The sequence below is a fragment of the Semicossyphus pulcher genome, unplaced genomic scaffold (assembly GCF_022749685.1).
Source record: "Semicossyphus pulcher isolate SPU_LCO1_2020_fin unplaced genomic scaffold, fSemPul1.0.p SCAF_10, whole genome shotgun sequence".
NCBI lineage: Eukaryota > Metazoa > Chordata > Actinopteri > Labriformes > Labridae > Semicossyphus > Semicossyphus pulcher.
Genome location: NW_027211604.1, coordinates 22,496,803 through 22,512,383, shown reverse-complemented (window position 1 = coordinate 22,512,383; position 15,581 = coordinate 22,496,803). Strand labels below are relative to the sequence as shown.

At 39.3% G+C, this 15,581-nt stretch overlaps 2 protein-coding genes across 3 annotated transcripts in view; one reads left to right on the top strand and one right to left on the bottom strand.

Moving 5' to 3' along the window:
- Positions 1-8,837, top strand: part of arhgef12b (Rho guanine nucleotide exchange factor (GEF) 12b) — a 34,169-nt gene extending 25,332 nt beyond the window's left edge. The window contains exons 20-36 of one of the 2 annotated variants that reach the window (XM_069671155.1): positions 226-395; positions 483-629; positions 977-1,062; positions 1,470-1,595; positions 1,744-1,858; positions 1,965-2,062; positions 2,198-2,275; positions 2,416-2,491; positions 2,599-2,766; positions 3,970-4,057; positions 4,138-4,218; positions 4,291-4,385; positions 4,468-4,755; positions 4,872-5,108; positions 5,468-5,670; positions 6,331-6,403; positions 6,496-8,837. In XM_069671155.1, coding sequence (XP_069527256.1) covers positions 226-395; positions 483-629; positions 977-1,062; positions 1,470-1,595; positions 1,744-1,858; positions 1,965-2,062; positions 2,198-2,275; positions 2,416-2,491; positions 2,599-2,766; positions 3,970-4,057; positions 4,138-4,218; positions 4,291-4,385; positions 4,468-4,755; positions 4,872-5,108; positions 5,468-5,670; positions 6,331-6,403; positions 6,496-6,518 — 2,152 coding nt within the window. In that variant the 3' untranslated portion in view covers positions 6,519-8,837. Of the gene's footprint in view, positions 1-225; positions 396-482; positions 630-976; positions 1,063-1,469; positions 1,596-1,743; positions 1,859-1,961; positions 2,063-2,197; positions 2,276-2,415; positions 2,492-2,598; positions 2,767-3,969; positions 4,058-4,137; positions 4,219-4,290; positions 4,386-4,467; positions 4,756-4,871; positions 5,109-5,467; positions 5,671-6,330; positions 6,404-6,495 lie in introns of both variants that reach the window. The other variant, XM_069671147.1, reaches the window with a different exon arrangement.
- Positions 8,838-10,905: 2,068 nt separating this feature from the next.
- Positions 10,906-12,888, bottom strand: tlcd5b (TLC domain containing 5b). Its single transcript, XM_069672816.1, has 2 exons — positions 12,699-12,888; positions 10,906-11,450 (listed from the first exon to the last, which is right to left on the bottom strand). Exons 1-2 carry the CDS (start codon positions 12,886-12,888, stop codon positions 10,906-10,908), a joined length of 735 nt encoding a protein of 244 aa, XP_069528917.1.
- Between the last annotated feature and the right edge of the window lie 2,693 nt (positions 12,889-15,581).

Sequence of the window (15,581 nt, the reverse complement as noted above, 5' to 3'; positions counted from 1 at the left end):
ACAGATAAAGAAGATAGAATTGCAGATTATTTAATTGTTTCAGCTCAACATTTATGGGCGTAGCAGGACAAATAATTAATCACAGTAGGAGATAATGTGGCATGAATTTGTCTGAATAACAATAAAAATGTATAATGATTATTCTATAGCTCTTCTATAGACTCTTTTAGTGCTTTAAATAAAGATAAGCCTGACAAAATAGCCTCTCCCCCTCCGTCTCTGTAGGATGGAGGTGCAGTGTACGGTGAGCTCAGTCGACATCCAGAGTGAAGACGACCTGGGAGTGGAGGTAGAGGGGAGTGAAGAAGATCCTCTGAACTGGCAGAGTCTGGTCAGCCGAGATGTCCTGGAAAGTTTAACGCCAAAGGAGATCAAACGGCAGGAAGTCATCAACGGTGAGTTACTGACATTACACTAAGTTCAGTGTTTGACAGGAAATATACATAAAGAATATCCACTCATGTATCTCTGTCCATCCTCAGAGCTGTTCTACACTGAGCGTGCTCACCTGCGGATGCTGAAGGTGTTGGACTCTGTTTTCTACCAGAGGCTGAACAGAGACGGTATCCTGCCCCCAGAAGACCTCAAACACATCTTCACTAACCTGGAGGAAATCATTCAGCTGCATGGTAACGTCACTCACAGACTATTTATCTGTGTGCCAGGGATGGGATGAGAAAGGATCATAGATTTGATTACATATATGATCCTGTCTGATGTTCGCAAGCCTTTACATCACCATGTTTGGGTCATCAACCCTGACAGAGTGGTGCAGCAATGACGTATTTTGTAGGCCAAACTGAAAGTTAGCATCACCCTGGTTCCCTCAACATCTTCACAAACAAACAGGATTTTTAAAGCATAAATGCAGGATGCAGAAAGTATGTCAAAAAGGATCAGTACTGCAAAACATGAAGAGAAAAGATGTGATACTGAATGTTTGTATTTCATAATTTCTTCTCTCCCTGCTCATCAGTTTCTGTAACAGAGCAAATGACATCAATCAGGAAGAGGAGCGAGACCTCAGTGATCGGTCAGATCGCAGATGATCTCCTGGCATGGGTAAGACCGGTTCCTATTCAGGGTGGAGGCATTAGGATTATTTGTATGATTTATTAGACACCCTTTAAAATAGGAGGTTTGTGTTGGACCTTAACTACAACCTGAAGTAGACAAAAACTTTACCCTGCCAGTGAAGTGGACAGTTTGAAGGCCTTTGTCACTTACATTCTCCAAAGTTTAATACAGAAAATACTTTAATTTATACAGTTCAAAAAGAGCTTTAACATTTTATCCTCAATGTCTTTTCTTAGTGATGGTGAGTCTAGAAGTAACAAATTAAATTAAATGTCAATCTAATATCTGTTCTACACTGAATGTAAGGTGATGTAACAATTGATCATTCCACTGTTGCAGGTATTTGAGTTGCTCTGGGTAAAAACAGTAGTGTGTTTTGTTATTGAATGTAGTTCAGCGGGGAGGAAGAGGAGAAGATCATAAGTGCGGTGGGAACTTTCTGCAGTAACCAGCCGTCTGCACTGGAGTTCATCAAGAGCAGGAAGAAGAAAGACCAGAGGTTCATGGTTTTCATGCAGGTCGGTTTAGTTCAAGAGGAGGTTTGTTCATTGTGAGGGGACAATGAGGGTGGAAAGATTTAAGTTGGAGGAAGATTTAAGGTGTATGTAGACCAAACAATGTATGTTCTCAGATGTTGACCCTCCTTGTTTCTCCCTCTCTCTTCAGGCAGCTGAGAGGAACCGTCTGTGTCGCAGGCTGCAGCTTAAAGACATCATTCCTGTGGAGATGCAGAGAATGACCAAGTACCCACTCCTATTGGAAAATATTGCAAAGTACACAGGTATAAACTGATCTTAAGAAACAAAGCGTTTAGAGTGCTTGATATACAGAGTTTTTACTGTGTGTGAAGCTGATGTTGGTTGTGTTTGTTTATCTTCCCACAGAAGATGGTGAGGAGAGGGAAAAGGTGAAAAAAGCAGGAGAATGTTGCAAAAAGATCCTCAAACACGTCAACCAGGCTGTCAAGGAGGCGGAGAACAAACAGGTACAGACATAAGAATCATTGTCAAATATATTTTAGTTAGCGTAGAAGTGTAATGTCACTTTTCTTGTTGAATTATAAGCAAAATAAAAATAGCTAAAAAAGGCATTTTATGTGTGTTTTGTTCTTTGTCAACAGAGGCTGGTGGAGTATCAGAGAAGGTTAGACATCTCATCACTCAAACAGAGTGAAAACCCCATGATCCTGGAGCTGAAGGTAAGAAACTCGTTTTCAACACAGAAAGTCCTCTCCTCATGCATCAAATAATACAAATGTACGGACCAATTATATTGGGAGATGTCGACATTAATCATGAAGCTGCTATTTTTTATTAAAAGTTGATTTTTATCCCGCAGAATCTGGATCTGACCAAGAGGAAGATGGTGCGTGAGGGACCGCTCTCCTGGAAAGTCAACAAAGACAAGACTATTGGTGCATACAACAAATACATAAATGTCAATAACATATGAAAGATACACCCTCCGTATGCATACAACACACACATACACAGTTTAACATCCCCATTGTCTTCCTATCAGAGCTGTACACACTCCTGCTGGAGGACATTCTGGTGTTACTGCAGAAACAGGACGAGCGACTCATCCTTAAGTTCCACGGCAAGAACCCGGCCAGTGCTGCCGACACCAAACACATCTTCAGCCCCGTCATCAAACTCAACACTGTGCTGGTTCGTCCAGTGGCCACTGGTAAGAACAACACTGTACCTGTTGTTTTGCTACTACCTGTTTTGTATTTTGCATTTATTTTTTTTGTGGGTAAGTTACGATGGGTAAGTTGGTCAACCACTTTGGTCCAACGTGAAATATCTCTGCACCTATTGGATGGCTAGGAAACTTCCTCAAAGTCATAGTCCCCACAGCATGAATCCTGATGATTTTGGTGAAAACTCAGAGCAACCATGAGGCTGACAGTTTGCTTTTTGAGTGACATATCTGGACAAATACTGTAATGAAATTTGCCACAAATAGGTAGAGGTCCCAGAGGACCATCAGCTGCCTTTGCCATTTTACATCGAACCAAGCAACGGCGTTGTAAAGTACATAGTGTTCCAGCGTTGCGGAAGCAAAAGACTCGCGTCAAGTAAACAAAAAGTCCTAGCTTCATACACACACACACAGGGCTGTTCCGCCCTCCCAGCTCCGTGATTTACACTGACGCTGTTGCGCCTCTGATACTACCTCCGATGCCGGCTCAGAGGCGGAACAACTTCACCCCACCATTACGCCTAGTGATTTTTTTCATAGAAGACGAGGCATAATAATCCCGCCTTGAACTGGCAGTGTAAAAAAGGAAGTTTTTCCTTGCCAATGTGCCAAATGTTGCTAAGTGCTACTCATGGTGATTCATGTTGGGCCTCTCTTTAAATAACATAACAAAGAGTCGGTCTAGACCTGCTCTCTGTAAAGTGTCTCAAGATAACTTTGATTATGATTTGGCGCTATACAAAAAAAATCTGATTGATTGATTGATTGATTAAAGGGGCTAGTGAGACTTTTTATCTAGCAACACAATTTGGAGGGATTGCCGTGAACTTTGGTGCCCACATTCATGATCCAGCAATTGTAATAACTCTGGTCGTCCCTTAACTTATCATGTTGAACAATCACCAGGTCAAATTTTTACTTTGTCCAATACTTTTGTTTACAACTAGGTAATGTCATAAGCAAATGTTAAGGCGCTAATATGCTGAACTAAGATGGTGAACATGCTCTGAAAAACGCCTGCTTCACATCAGCCTGTCAATTTAACCACATGTTGAACTGCTATTGTCTGCACCTTGCTCAAAGCACTGCTGTGCAGCCTCATAAAGCTTCGACTGCCTTTAGAAAATATTACTGTGCTTAGTTTGCTTACATTAACTATTTATTAATATTACTTGTGCTCATCAGACAACAGGTCTTTCTTCGTGCTGTCCATGTCAGAAAACGGGGCCCAGATCTACGAGCTGATGGCTCAGACGGTGTCCGATCAGAGAATGTAAGTCTTTCACCTCAAACATGACCACATGTCATCTGTTTCCTTCAGCTCACTCTGCTGCGTCTCCTTCGTTCATCCAGGTGGCAGTATCTGATCACACAAGGTGCTGACGCCATGAAGGCCAAACCTCACAGCAGAGCCCCTCCTCCAGTTCAGTCAGAGTGAGTTCACTAACACGCTGATGTAGTTATTTAATGTAAACACATTTTTTAAAAAGAGTGTATTTATTTCAGTGCTGAGTGTGAGGCTATTGAGATCATCAAATGTGAGATGCCAAAGGAGAGCAAAGATCCTGACAACACATCAAGTGGAAACATCAGTTCATCAGGTAAGTATTCAAACAGCTGGTTTAGTTTTTAAATTAACTTAAAGTGTTCAGACTTTTAGATCCAATTCTCCATTCTTCACAGATAAAGATGCAGCCTTGTCTCCAGACATTCAGCCTCCGAGTCTCAACCCGTTTGATGATGTAAAACCAGAGGATGAGGAGGAGGAGCTGGCCTTAGCAGACAGACAGGAGATAGACTTGGGTGATGAAGAGATAGATGAAGCAGAGCTAGAGGCTTTCCTGGACGGGCAGCTGGCAGATGGGTTGCCTTTCCTGCAGCAGGGGTCACGTCGGGGCATCGCCCTCGCAAGCCAAGATCACAACGCATTCGATGTGTCTTCCTCCAAAGGCGAAGAGGCTCTCAGGACCTGTAAGATACACCTTAAAGAGTCACTTCACCAAAATTACAAAATCAAAAGCACATTGTAGATATTTAAAGGTTTATCTGCCAAGATTTGGATTTGAAAAATATTTTCTCTGTCCTAGTGGCGATGCTGAAGCAGGCTCTTTTCAACCACATGATAAGCCGAGAAGCAGAGGAGGAGACCGAGGAGAACAAGCAGAGTGGGGCCCCTGGGTGTCAGCTGAGTGCCTCTTTCCCCGGGAGCCCTGCCGGGCCCTCTGCTGGGAGTGAAGAGAACCACGTGGCTGCAAGTTCACTGACAGACAACAATCAGCTCCCGTCAGGAATCACAGGGTCGTCTGACACACCTGAACGCAACGGTAAGGGCGTCGTAATACGGTTTCTGTGTTCATTTTGCCTGTTTAATGCAGGATTTAAGGAACAGTTGGACAGTTTAGATAAGGATTAAGATAATCTGGTTGGTATAAACTTCTAATTAGCTTAGCTTAAAAAAATAAACAAGATTAAGCTTTAAAGGTGCTGGTAGGTAGACTTTATTACTTTTGGACTGAGCTAGGCTAGCTGTTTCCCCCTGTTTCATGTGTTTGTGCTAGGCTAACTGTCTGCTGGCTTTACCTTTATTTATAATGGACAGATTTGACAGTAGTATCAGTCTATACTTTGTGTATCTCCACAAATGTTTAACTATTCCCTAATGAGTACTGTTTCCTCAATCCAGGTGACTTTATGGTCCTGGATTTCTGCGGGGGCTCAGAGGAGAGCAGCACTGATGACGACGGGGGAGTAGGAGTTGACATGGGGATCGACATGAGGAAACTGCTGTCCTCCTCCTCACAGACAGGGGGCGGCGGTGGCCCCAACCTTAGCAGGCAGCTTATGACCCACCTGCGCCTCCTGCAGGCAGACCTGCAGTATCTGAAGGTAGAAACGGCATCCTGGGATTTCTTGCATGTATTTGCTGGAGTGACTTTAAAAGACTTTGTTCATATAATGCAAAATAATAGAAAAAAAAGAATATATCCAGAAATTTGATTTAATGTGAATACTCAACTCAACTTTATTTAAATAGCACCTTTCATACATACAGGCATGCAATCCAAATAGCTTCACAAATGAACAAACAGACAGAAAAAATAGAACATAAATTGACAACAACAAATACAATTTTAAATGACTCAAACAAGGAAGTAGAAAGTAATACAAATAACAAAAAATAAATAAATTAAATATTAAATCACTGCAGTAAAACAAATAAAACTTGGAAATAGCTATATATTTTTCCAGGAAGTTTACTTCCGAAAAAGTAATAATTATTAAATGACAGGATCATTTAAACCCAAAGCAAGACACCTTCAGATATACCCACCAGAGATCAACAAATGTATCAAGTGTGTTCTCAACAACTTAGTTTTGACAGCAGACCTTTCAACTAAATAGTGAAAACCTACAATAAACAAGCAAATAAATATCAATTTAACTCTCACAGAATGGCTTTTGATTCTAGCACGTACAACACATTTGGTCTGTTTATCCGTCTCTGTGCCTGATCCGTGAGGTTTTTTTGTGATGATGTGTTTGCAGGAGGTGGAGGTGAAGTACAACGAGCTGCGACAAACACACAGTGACCCGGCTACGGACTCAGAGGACACCAATGGTGTGTTTCCCTTCTCATAGACACTCTGAACAATCGGCTGATTTTAGTCCCGACATTATTTTGTACAATAACTGTTAAACTCTGTTTTACAGGTTTATCAGATGGGATTCCGTGATCAATGACTTCCTGCTCTTTCTATCGTATGAGACAAGTTTCATGTCACCCCATCGTTCCTTTCTTTTGGACCCTGATGTCGCTTCAACAACGGACACTTAATGACCGACCACTCCAGCCGCGTGACAGACTTTACCATTATTATCAGGAATGCTCCACTATAAACTGAAAATCCCTCTGAGGAGAGACTCTGTGGAACCACTTAAGGAGAATTCAGTCGCTTTTTGTTTTAACAATATTAATAATTAATTGCATAAATAATCTTAAACACTGGAGATACGTAATGGAATAAGAGCAGCTGTGTGAAATCACACAGATGTACAGCAGAGAAGCTTGGAGAAAAGTAAAGAGACATGAAGACTGAGACCAGAAGGACGACCAGATGATCGAGAAGATGGATTGTGTTATTCAGGACTCACTGCTGTAAGCTTGATATTATGGTCATAAGACATAACACTTTTGTACCTATCTTACCCACAATGCCACATTGTTGAACAGGGTTAAGAATGACTTCCAAGCAAAATTCTGATACCCAAATCTCCTTTCATCAAAGTAATTATGCTTTAAATTCTCAAAAAGAGGCTGTAAGATCCCCAAAAGTATTTCTGTTTTTTTTTGTGTCTGTCTTTAGCCTAGCTTAGCATTAAACTGATATAGGAGATACAGCTGGAGAAAAACAAACCTCTAACTTTTATTTTAACCATTCACAAACAGAAATGTTAAAAGGATTTTAGGGGGTTCAAAGGCTTTGCTCACTAATTGTACAGTAAAGTATCATACAGTACATGCTAACTCATGCTAAAGCTAGAGAGGATGCCCAAAATTCGGTAGCGCTCAATAAAACCAGCATATCAATTTTATATTTACAATTTGGTGTAGATACATGTTAATTGATTAGCTTTGGAGGTGTTTTAGCCATTTTTTGAACTTTTAAGCTGTTTCCATCCAATTCCAGTCTTTATGCTAAGCTAGGCTAACCATGTCCTCGATCGAGCTCTGACCTTAACGCACAGACATGACAGAGATATTGATCTACTTGTCTCGCTCTCACAAAGTAAGCAAATAAGCATATTTATCTGAACTGAAAAAAATCTGTTGGCACATAAATAGTACAGTTTTTAAATGGTTGTGAGATGTTGGCACATGTGAAAGCTAATTTCTTGTCCAAGTTGATAGATTGAACATCAATTATTTAGGGACTGACCACAAATTTCCAACAAAAAGTTGCATTCTGGTTGCCTTCTCACCTTTAATGTCTGAGCAAATATTATAACAATGACACTCTGTAAAGAAACTGACTTTAACCCCCCAGTTTTTAAATTTCCTATAGCACTTGAATGTAGCATTATATAGCAGACAAACAGATGCATCTACACCCAGATCAGTCTGTCTATGGCTCACCAAATTCACAATATCTTTCCAACAAAAACCCAAACTGTACAGAAAGATGAACCTGCTTGACATGTTTGTGTTTTAAATAATCTCCATTATTCAAATGGAGTTTGGCACCATGCAGTGAAGAAAGAGGTTTTTCCTTATTTTCCATTTGTCTTACCAGGATGAGATATCTGCAGCTGTTTAAAGAACCAATAACATTGTGTGTAACTGCTGATGCTGCACATTATATAAAGGATATACAGAGTGTGCTCACGTGTAAATTTATTGGATTTAACTTAATTGTAAAAAAAAATATTTTTATTGTAACCAAAACCTTTTCTTCTTACTTCCTCCAGCCTCTTTGATAATGACCTCTGTAAGGTGATTAACTAACCTGAGCGCCATTTTTCAACTCTTTCGTACATCATCAATCACTAAAAACTTTAGATGCATTTTAATTTCTGTCACAGGCTTCTCCTTTCACTGGCCACAAGACTGCACGGACGGCATAATGTCTTTTTAAAAATCAAAAAGAAGCAGCAAACCTGACAGGACATGTGGTCAAAAAGGTTTGTTATGGACTGTTTTAAATGTAAAGGAATATAATTTACATTTATGGCTGTATATCAAAGGTTTTGTGTCATGTTGCTTTGCTTTTGTACACAATGCAATCATGTAATACTTTAACACAAACTACTTAAAACAAGCATTGTTTCATCATTAATCTGTTTTAAGAATCTTCTATTCAAAGTGTTTTATATTTTATTACATCGTTGTTAACTCTGGTAACATATCTGCATCTTTTGAATGAAGAGATTCAAAGCTGAGCAAATGGTTATCTTTGTTTGTCTTCTCTACCAACGGCTTTCTTTTCTTGACTGCCATCCTACCTCCAAACACCAAGCTTCTTTTGTACGGAAGCCCTAAGCGGACATGCATCCATACATTTTATATACTCCATTTTCCAGTGATAACAAGTTAGTTTCAGTTGTTTTCTCGAGATCTCAACTTATTTTACTTTATTTTTCTTATATGACAAAGTTTGTTTTCCCATAATAACTGATTAATTTATCTCATTATCTTGAGATCTCCAGAGCTTGTTTTCTCGAGATAACAGGATCATTTTTCTGCGATCTAGAAAACTGCCTGGTCAGTGTGATATTACAGACCAGGACATGCCATGCTGCCATTGCCCACCATTGCCCACCCTAATGAGGTAAGTTAAGCCTGTTTCTATGTTTTTTTTGTGCTTTTGCAACTCTGGGGATACGAGTTATGATCATCTGACGTTACGGTGGTGCAGCGATGTAATCTCGAGATAAAAAGAAAAATAAGTTGAGAAATGACTCATGATCACCGGAAGTGGAGTAAATAAAATGTATGGATGCATTTCCGTTTCGGGCTTCCGTACTTCTGTATTGGGAGCATCAGAAACTTTTCTTGGATGCTTCTACGATGTTTCCTCCAAAGGCTCAGTCTTAGTAGCCCTTTTCCCCACGTCAGCTTTAGTCAATCAAGCATTCCTGGTTTATTCAAAAGGCATCATCACTGCTGACACTAGATTTAAAAACTGGAATACTGCGACTTGCAAAGAGATTTAACTAGCACTGATACGAACACATTTTGGCTGTGGATTAATACACATTTGTTGCTCATGTGCAGTGGTTCCCAACCTCAGCACAGGACCCCTCAAGTGGTCACAGGATGCACACGAGGGGCTCTTGTGATGATCAACAAGCAGGCAAAGAGGAACAAAAAGATACACATGTACAAGCTGTGAACATACAACAGTTCTTTTATTTTAATACAAAACCAGCTTCATTTTGACATAAAGTATCTCACTGTTTCATTGAACTTTTATTCACATTTCAACTTGTAATGAATGATACTGTCGCAGCTTAAAACATGTAAAATATAAGTCAACACAGGTTTGATGATATGAGGTAAAGTCAAAAAATATGGCTGACAAGAAAAGATGACTTACAAAATTGTATCTGGCCTAAATGCATTGTGGCAGAAACATTACTTACACAGGCATTATTTCCTTTTACATTAATACTGTATACAGGCTGACACAATGAAGATGTGAACACATAATGCATCCCTCATATCTCCACACTTTCTCACTGCTTGTGGATTCTGTCTGAGTATTTTTACTTCAAAGTTAACCAAGTGTTATCTCGGGCGTATGTGTGTTGGGAATTTTTGAATGCATATATCAGCCATTATGTGTAGCGGCCAGTGAATGGGAATCAGTATTTTTGTTTGCTTTCCCCCCAAGAGATGATGGTTAATTAGCTCAATAGTCAGCTAATCAATTAGCCACAGGCACAGGCTGATTTAATGACTTGGCTTTTGCCAGTCACTTGCTCCTCTCCAGCGTCACCCTCTCGTCAAACTCATGCTATTAAAAAGGCAGTTGACAAACCAATGGTTGACAAAGCAAAAAGTTAACAAGTTAAGTTCTTTATTAACTTAATTTCTGCCTAAATCCCAAGAATGAAACTACAGTAGAGCCCATTTCTAACTGGTACTTCCAACAGAGATGATGTGGTATTTGTTTGAGGTCCTCAGCTCATGAAGACACACTTTGACTTTTTATGATTTTGTGGTGCATGAACCAAACTGGGGATGATTTGTTTCTGAAATGACAAGTTTTACAATGGTTTCACATGTGACACAGCAGTCTCCTTGATGGAAAAAGAAACAGCATAACAAAGCATGCACTGCTACATCCTGCAAAACTACTGCCACTCAGGTGAAATACAGTGTTTGTAGGGAGTCCCAAGCTATAGCTGAACTTCCTGGTTCTAAGTTATTCAATAAAACATCCATCCTCCTTTTTTCTTCTGCAATAGGAGCTAACAATGCTACTAAACATAGGACCCTTGAAACATAACAGATGACGTCATTGAAGATTTTGTGTGAACTTATTCGGTTCGGATAAAAATACTTTGTAGGCAGCAATTAAGCTCTGAAAGTCTTTGTCCCTGCAAAAGCTGTGGATGATGTCACTCTTTGTCTGAAAGTCCATCCAGTTTTTGTGTGTTTATTTCTTTCAGCTTGTGGTTCTCCAGCCACTTTTTATACTTGGCTCTACTTTTCTTGTAGCAAAACTTGGATATGTCCACCATGAACACCCAGGCCAGTCCGTACATAGCCACACCGCCTAGCTTCATAATCAGTGTGGTCCTGGGAGATGTGAGCTCACAGTAGAACATCGCTGTGCCAACTCCCACGCGCACAGTGGCAAACAAAAAGATAAAAAGTAGATCCACCGCGTCGCCCAGCAGGCTGTCGTACAGGCCCACCTGCCGGAGGAACCAGCGGGTCTGCAGCAGGGGGTTTGTGATCTCACTGCCGAAGATTACTGCGCAGGTCTCACAGGCGGACACCCCCATGAACAGAGCCAGAAGGATGCCCACGATGCTCGCAGCATGGTGTGCCATCATGAGGGGACCCTCAGTGCGATTACATATACACCAGCCCATATCAAAGAAGAAGTAGCCCAGGCAGACGGCCAAGGAGAAGGTCTGCAGCTCAGTGTTTTCTGTTCCTGGAGGATAGAAAACAACTGTCAGTAAAGAGCTTAAATGAAATGAAAAGACCAAGAATTTAACTCCTTTTGTTTTAAAGCTATTTGATATCCATCTAGGTGTATCTTGTTTTATTATGGCTATCACACTAATAAACTAAAATTAAAACATCCTTATTATTGCTCTTTAAAGTGTAAAGTATGTCAACAAAGTGCTCCATAAAAGGAGATGGACAAATATTTGTCTACTAGTCTTATTCCCTAAGGCTATGCCCTCATTCTGTCCATGCAACCTTGGGCTTTGTGAGCTAACTTTAGCTTGCTCTCTAACACAGCCAGCTAGCTAACATAGCAAAATAACTACTGCCTTTAGTGAATAACATCATCTCATTCATCTAGACTCCTGGGATTGATCTAACTGGTAAATTTGCAAGCGTTACAACAAAGGAACGAAACCTACATCAGATTCCTGGAGCATAGCTGAGTTGCATCTAGCTAGCTAACCTTAGCTTGCTTGCCAATGCCATCACAAGCAAAATACCTGGTTTGATTTATTAGCTGGTTCTCTTGCTGAATAATTTCACCAGCTAATGTGATCCACTATACTTATTCATGCATGACGCTGTTGATTTTAGCCAACAATAAATGATTAAACAGTTTAACAGACACAATGTTAGTATCACTTTCAGCCCCTTCTGCCACAGGATGCTGACTGCAGTTCACGACTACCTTGATTGAAAAGGTTCATGAAATTTAGAACAATCTAATGTAAATCTTTGTTCAATTCTTATCAACTAAACCCAACTTATTTCAGTGAATGATTCATTCATTGTTTGATTTTTTTTTTTTGACCCATTGATGGATTTAGTTGAGTTTAAGTTGGTTGTATTTTTGCACAATTTAAATACCCTAAAAACAGTGTTACAACACTTATTATTTAATCTAGCCACCACTTTATATTGCATGTTGTTGTGTCTCTGCTGAGCACCATGTCGATTCAACAGAAACAGGACTGTGCCACTGAGCTTCATTAACCCTCAGTGCAGCAGCAGGTCACTAGTAATAGAACCGATCTTTATTTTTAGCCCATTCAAGGCACCAACATAATGGTCTCCAAGTCTGACTAATGACATTAGGTTTACAATAAATCACATCTTGCAAATTCGTTTTTAATGCAAAATCAGATTTGCACTAACAAACTATCTAGTAAGACGTATTTTAACTTGCATTTCTGTGGCCTTTATCATGTATATGTTGGTCCTTACTGACCTGCATGTGTGAGGGGCCAGGGTCCGTCTATGAAGATGACGTAGGCTGTCAGCAGCACTATGATGACCCCATGACTCAGAGTGACCAGCCGACAGTTCCACTCAGGCCCCCGATGAGCGAAGGTGCAGCAGAACAACAGGTAGAGGCAGAACCAGCCAATCAGGCTGCCGATCACCTCCAGGACTAGCATGGCTGTCCGTCTGTGTGGGAAGAGTGGATTTCATTATTATTAACAAATCATGTACTCAATGTGTCAGTTTAAATGTCATGTGTTTGAACATATTTAATATCACTCATATGTTACAGGTCTTAGAAGACAAGTTTATGTTCAGCTGTCACCAAATGTAATAATACTTCAATTATGTAAACACTGATCCAGTACAAATGAAGGGTAATTTTACTTAGTACCAATCATTGTTGAGTTATTTACCCACACATAAAAACTGTTATTTTTGAGCTCACGTTTAACCCTAAAACTGAACCTGTTTTTGTATAAACACTAAACATAAGACATTCAGAACTCCAAAAGACACACACTTTTAATTTTAACCCTCTTATTTGGTAGTTATAAGCAGTAAACAAACAAATTATAAATGTTTTAATCACACTTTAATGTAGTTGAAAGCAGATAAAAGTGTTAATAAAGCTATAACTTAACAATTACAACTTCTCCTTTGGGCATAAACAGATAATAAATGACAATATATTTACACAAAATATAAATCATGTCACATATAAGTTGTCAAAAATAAAACATATCACAATCATAAGAGTCTGTACAATAAAAAAGAATTAAATGTTTCCTTATAGCTGATTAAAACCTGATTTTAGTGCTTTATAAACCATATGTATACTGCTTTTAAATGCTAAAATGGGCTTTAAATTAAAGCTATACCAGGTCGGTTACAATATGTTTTAAAAGAACAAGAATTTGTAACAACACCATGTTTATTTGGGTAAATAAACCTCCAAAAAATATAGATATAGTCCTCTTGAATAGTAGCCTACTGAATAAAATTGACCCAGTGCTGCATTAGTGCCCATACTGACCCAGTGACTTTTATTGTAGTGTGTAACACTATTAAAAAAGGCTTACCTTAACCCCTCCTCCTCTCAGTCGTAGTTAGATTCAGGATACATGTAGAAAATAACTCCTACACACAGGCTCATCCTCCATCACTGTTTATGCTCCATAAAAGGCATAAAGACCCCCACCACAGTGCCTGCAGCTCAGCACATTTCAAAATGACACATGTCCAATCTGTCAAGATGACAGAAATGCCATGTGCAGGCTACTATAGACAGTTAGTTGGTCCTTTATCCCTTCCCCCTGGATCTCAGACGTGATCCTCTTAAAGGATTACAGTCTGTGCTTCTCTGCAGATACCTGCTTTTAGACAGGGTGGGTGATACCAGGCTGCAGCTGTGTCACACTAAAAGTAACAGGAAGTTTTCTCTTGTAAAACCCTTTAAAGATGTGTGTGCATTATTTTTACTCAAATGTATGAAAGCTCCAATTTTTCTGTGCTTCTGCGCAAAAGTATTAGGAACACCTCTCAGTATAATGCTGTAGTAATTATCTCTCTGACAGTGTCAATCAAAACTGAACATTATACTTTTATAAAGGTGGAATTTATGGCCGGGTTACTGCATTTGGATCAATTAAAAGTGTACCAGTGCACCAAATAAATGGCTGGAGACTGAAAGAGCCACTGTTGGATCTATGCAGTGTAAATAAACCTTGAAGGTTAGAAGTTTCAAATGTGACTTCTGCTGCTGCATGTTACTAACCTGTGAAGTGAAGTTCAGATCTCACCTGACCGTCCTGCAGCATTAACCCACTTCCAGAGTCGCTCTAATCTGACACAAGAACAGATTATTGGTCAGTCATGGGCAGTTAAAGTGTGCACTGGTATGATTTGGTCCATTTAGGGCCTAAAAAGTATTTAAATAATAGAAAACTGTCAATACGTAAGAACACAGGGCACGTGGAGATGAGGGATAAGGATATTTCATGACTGATACAAACATTTGTTTAGATTAATCCTTGATAAGAGCTGTAGTATAACAAGAGAAATCCTGCAGTTAACAGATTTTTGTCTAGACAAGAAGCTGTAAATTGAGTTAAATATTCATAGAGGCAATTATACAGCACAACTTTTGTCATTAAAATGCATTTGTGATGATCTTGGCTGAAGATTTTGCAACCACATAATAGGTATTTGTTCAGCTGGGTGCCTGCCCCACCTCTTTCCAGATGTTGGCTGTGGTGCAGTAGTGTTATTTGCTATCTTAAAAGACAGAGAAGCGATTTTTTAATGTTGTTTATGTGTCTTTCATTGTGAAAGCCTCAGTCCAAGTTAGCATGCAAACCTTTTGCGTGTTATGCAGGAAATACATTTTGACTATTTAAATAGAAACACATGTTCAGCGTGCACAACTGTTTTCTACTTCAAACTCTTGATTAGTTTATTACAAGCATGAAAATGTGTTTGCAGTATACATTGCAGTACTTGTACAGTTAAAACCTAGACTGTTGGTTGGACAAAAGAAGCATAATAAATATGTAATTTTTGGCTCCAGTAACTGTGACCGCATTTATCACTATTTTCAGAGTTTTTCAGACCAAACAATCAATTGTTTAATGGAGAAAATAATTACCAGATTAATCCATAATAAAAATAATCATTAGTTGCAATCCTATACATTATAGTTCAAACTTAGTTACAGCTTTTACATGAATGCATAAGTATTAATAATTTAATGATATAATATGGCAATTTTCTGCACAGAGAACTTTTACCTTCACACTTAAACATTTTAAATAGCAGGAAAGTTTCGGGTTATTACGTTACATACTCAGTAGGTGGCGCAGTAATGTCG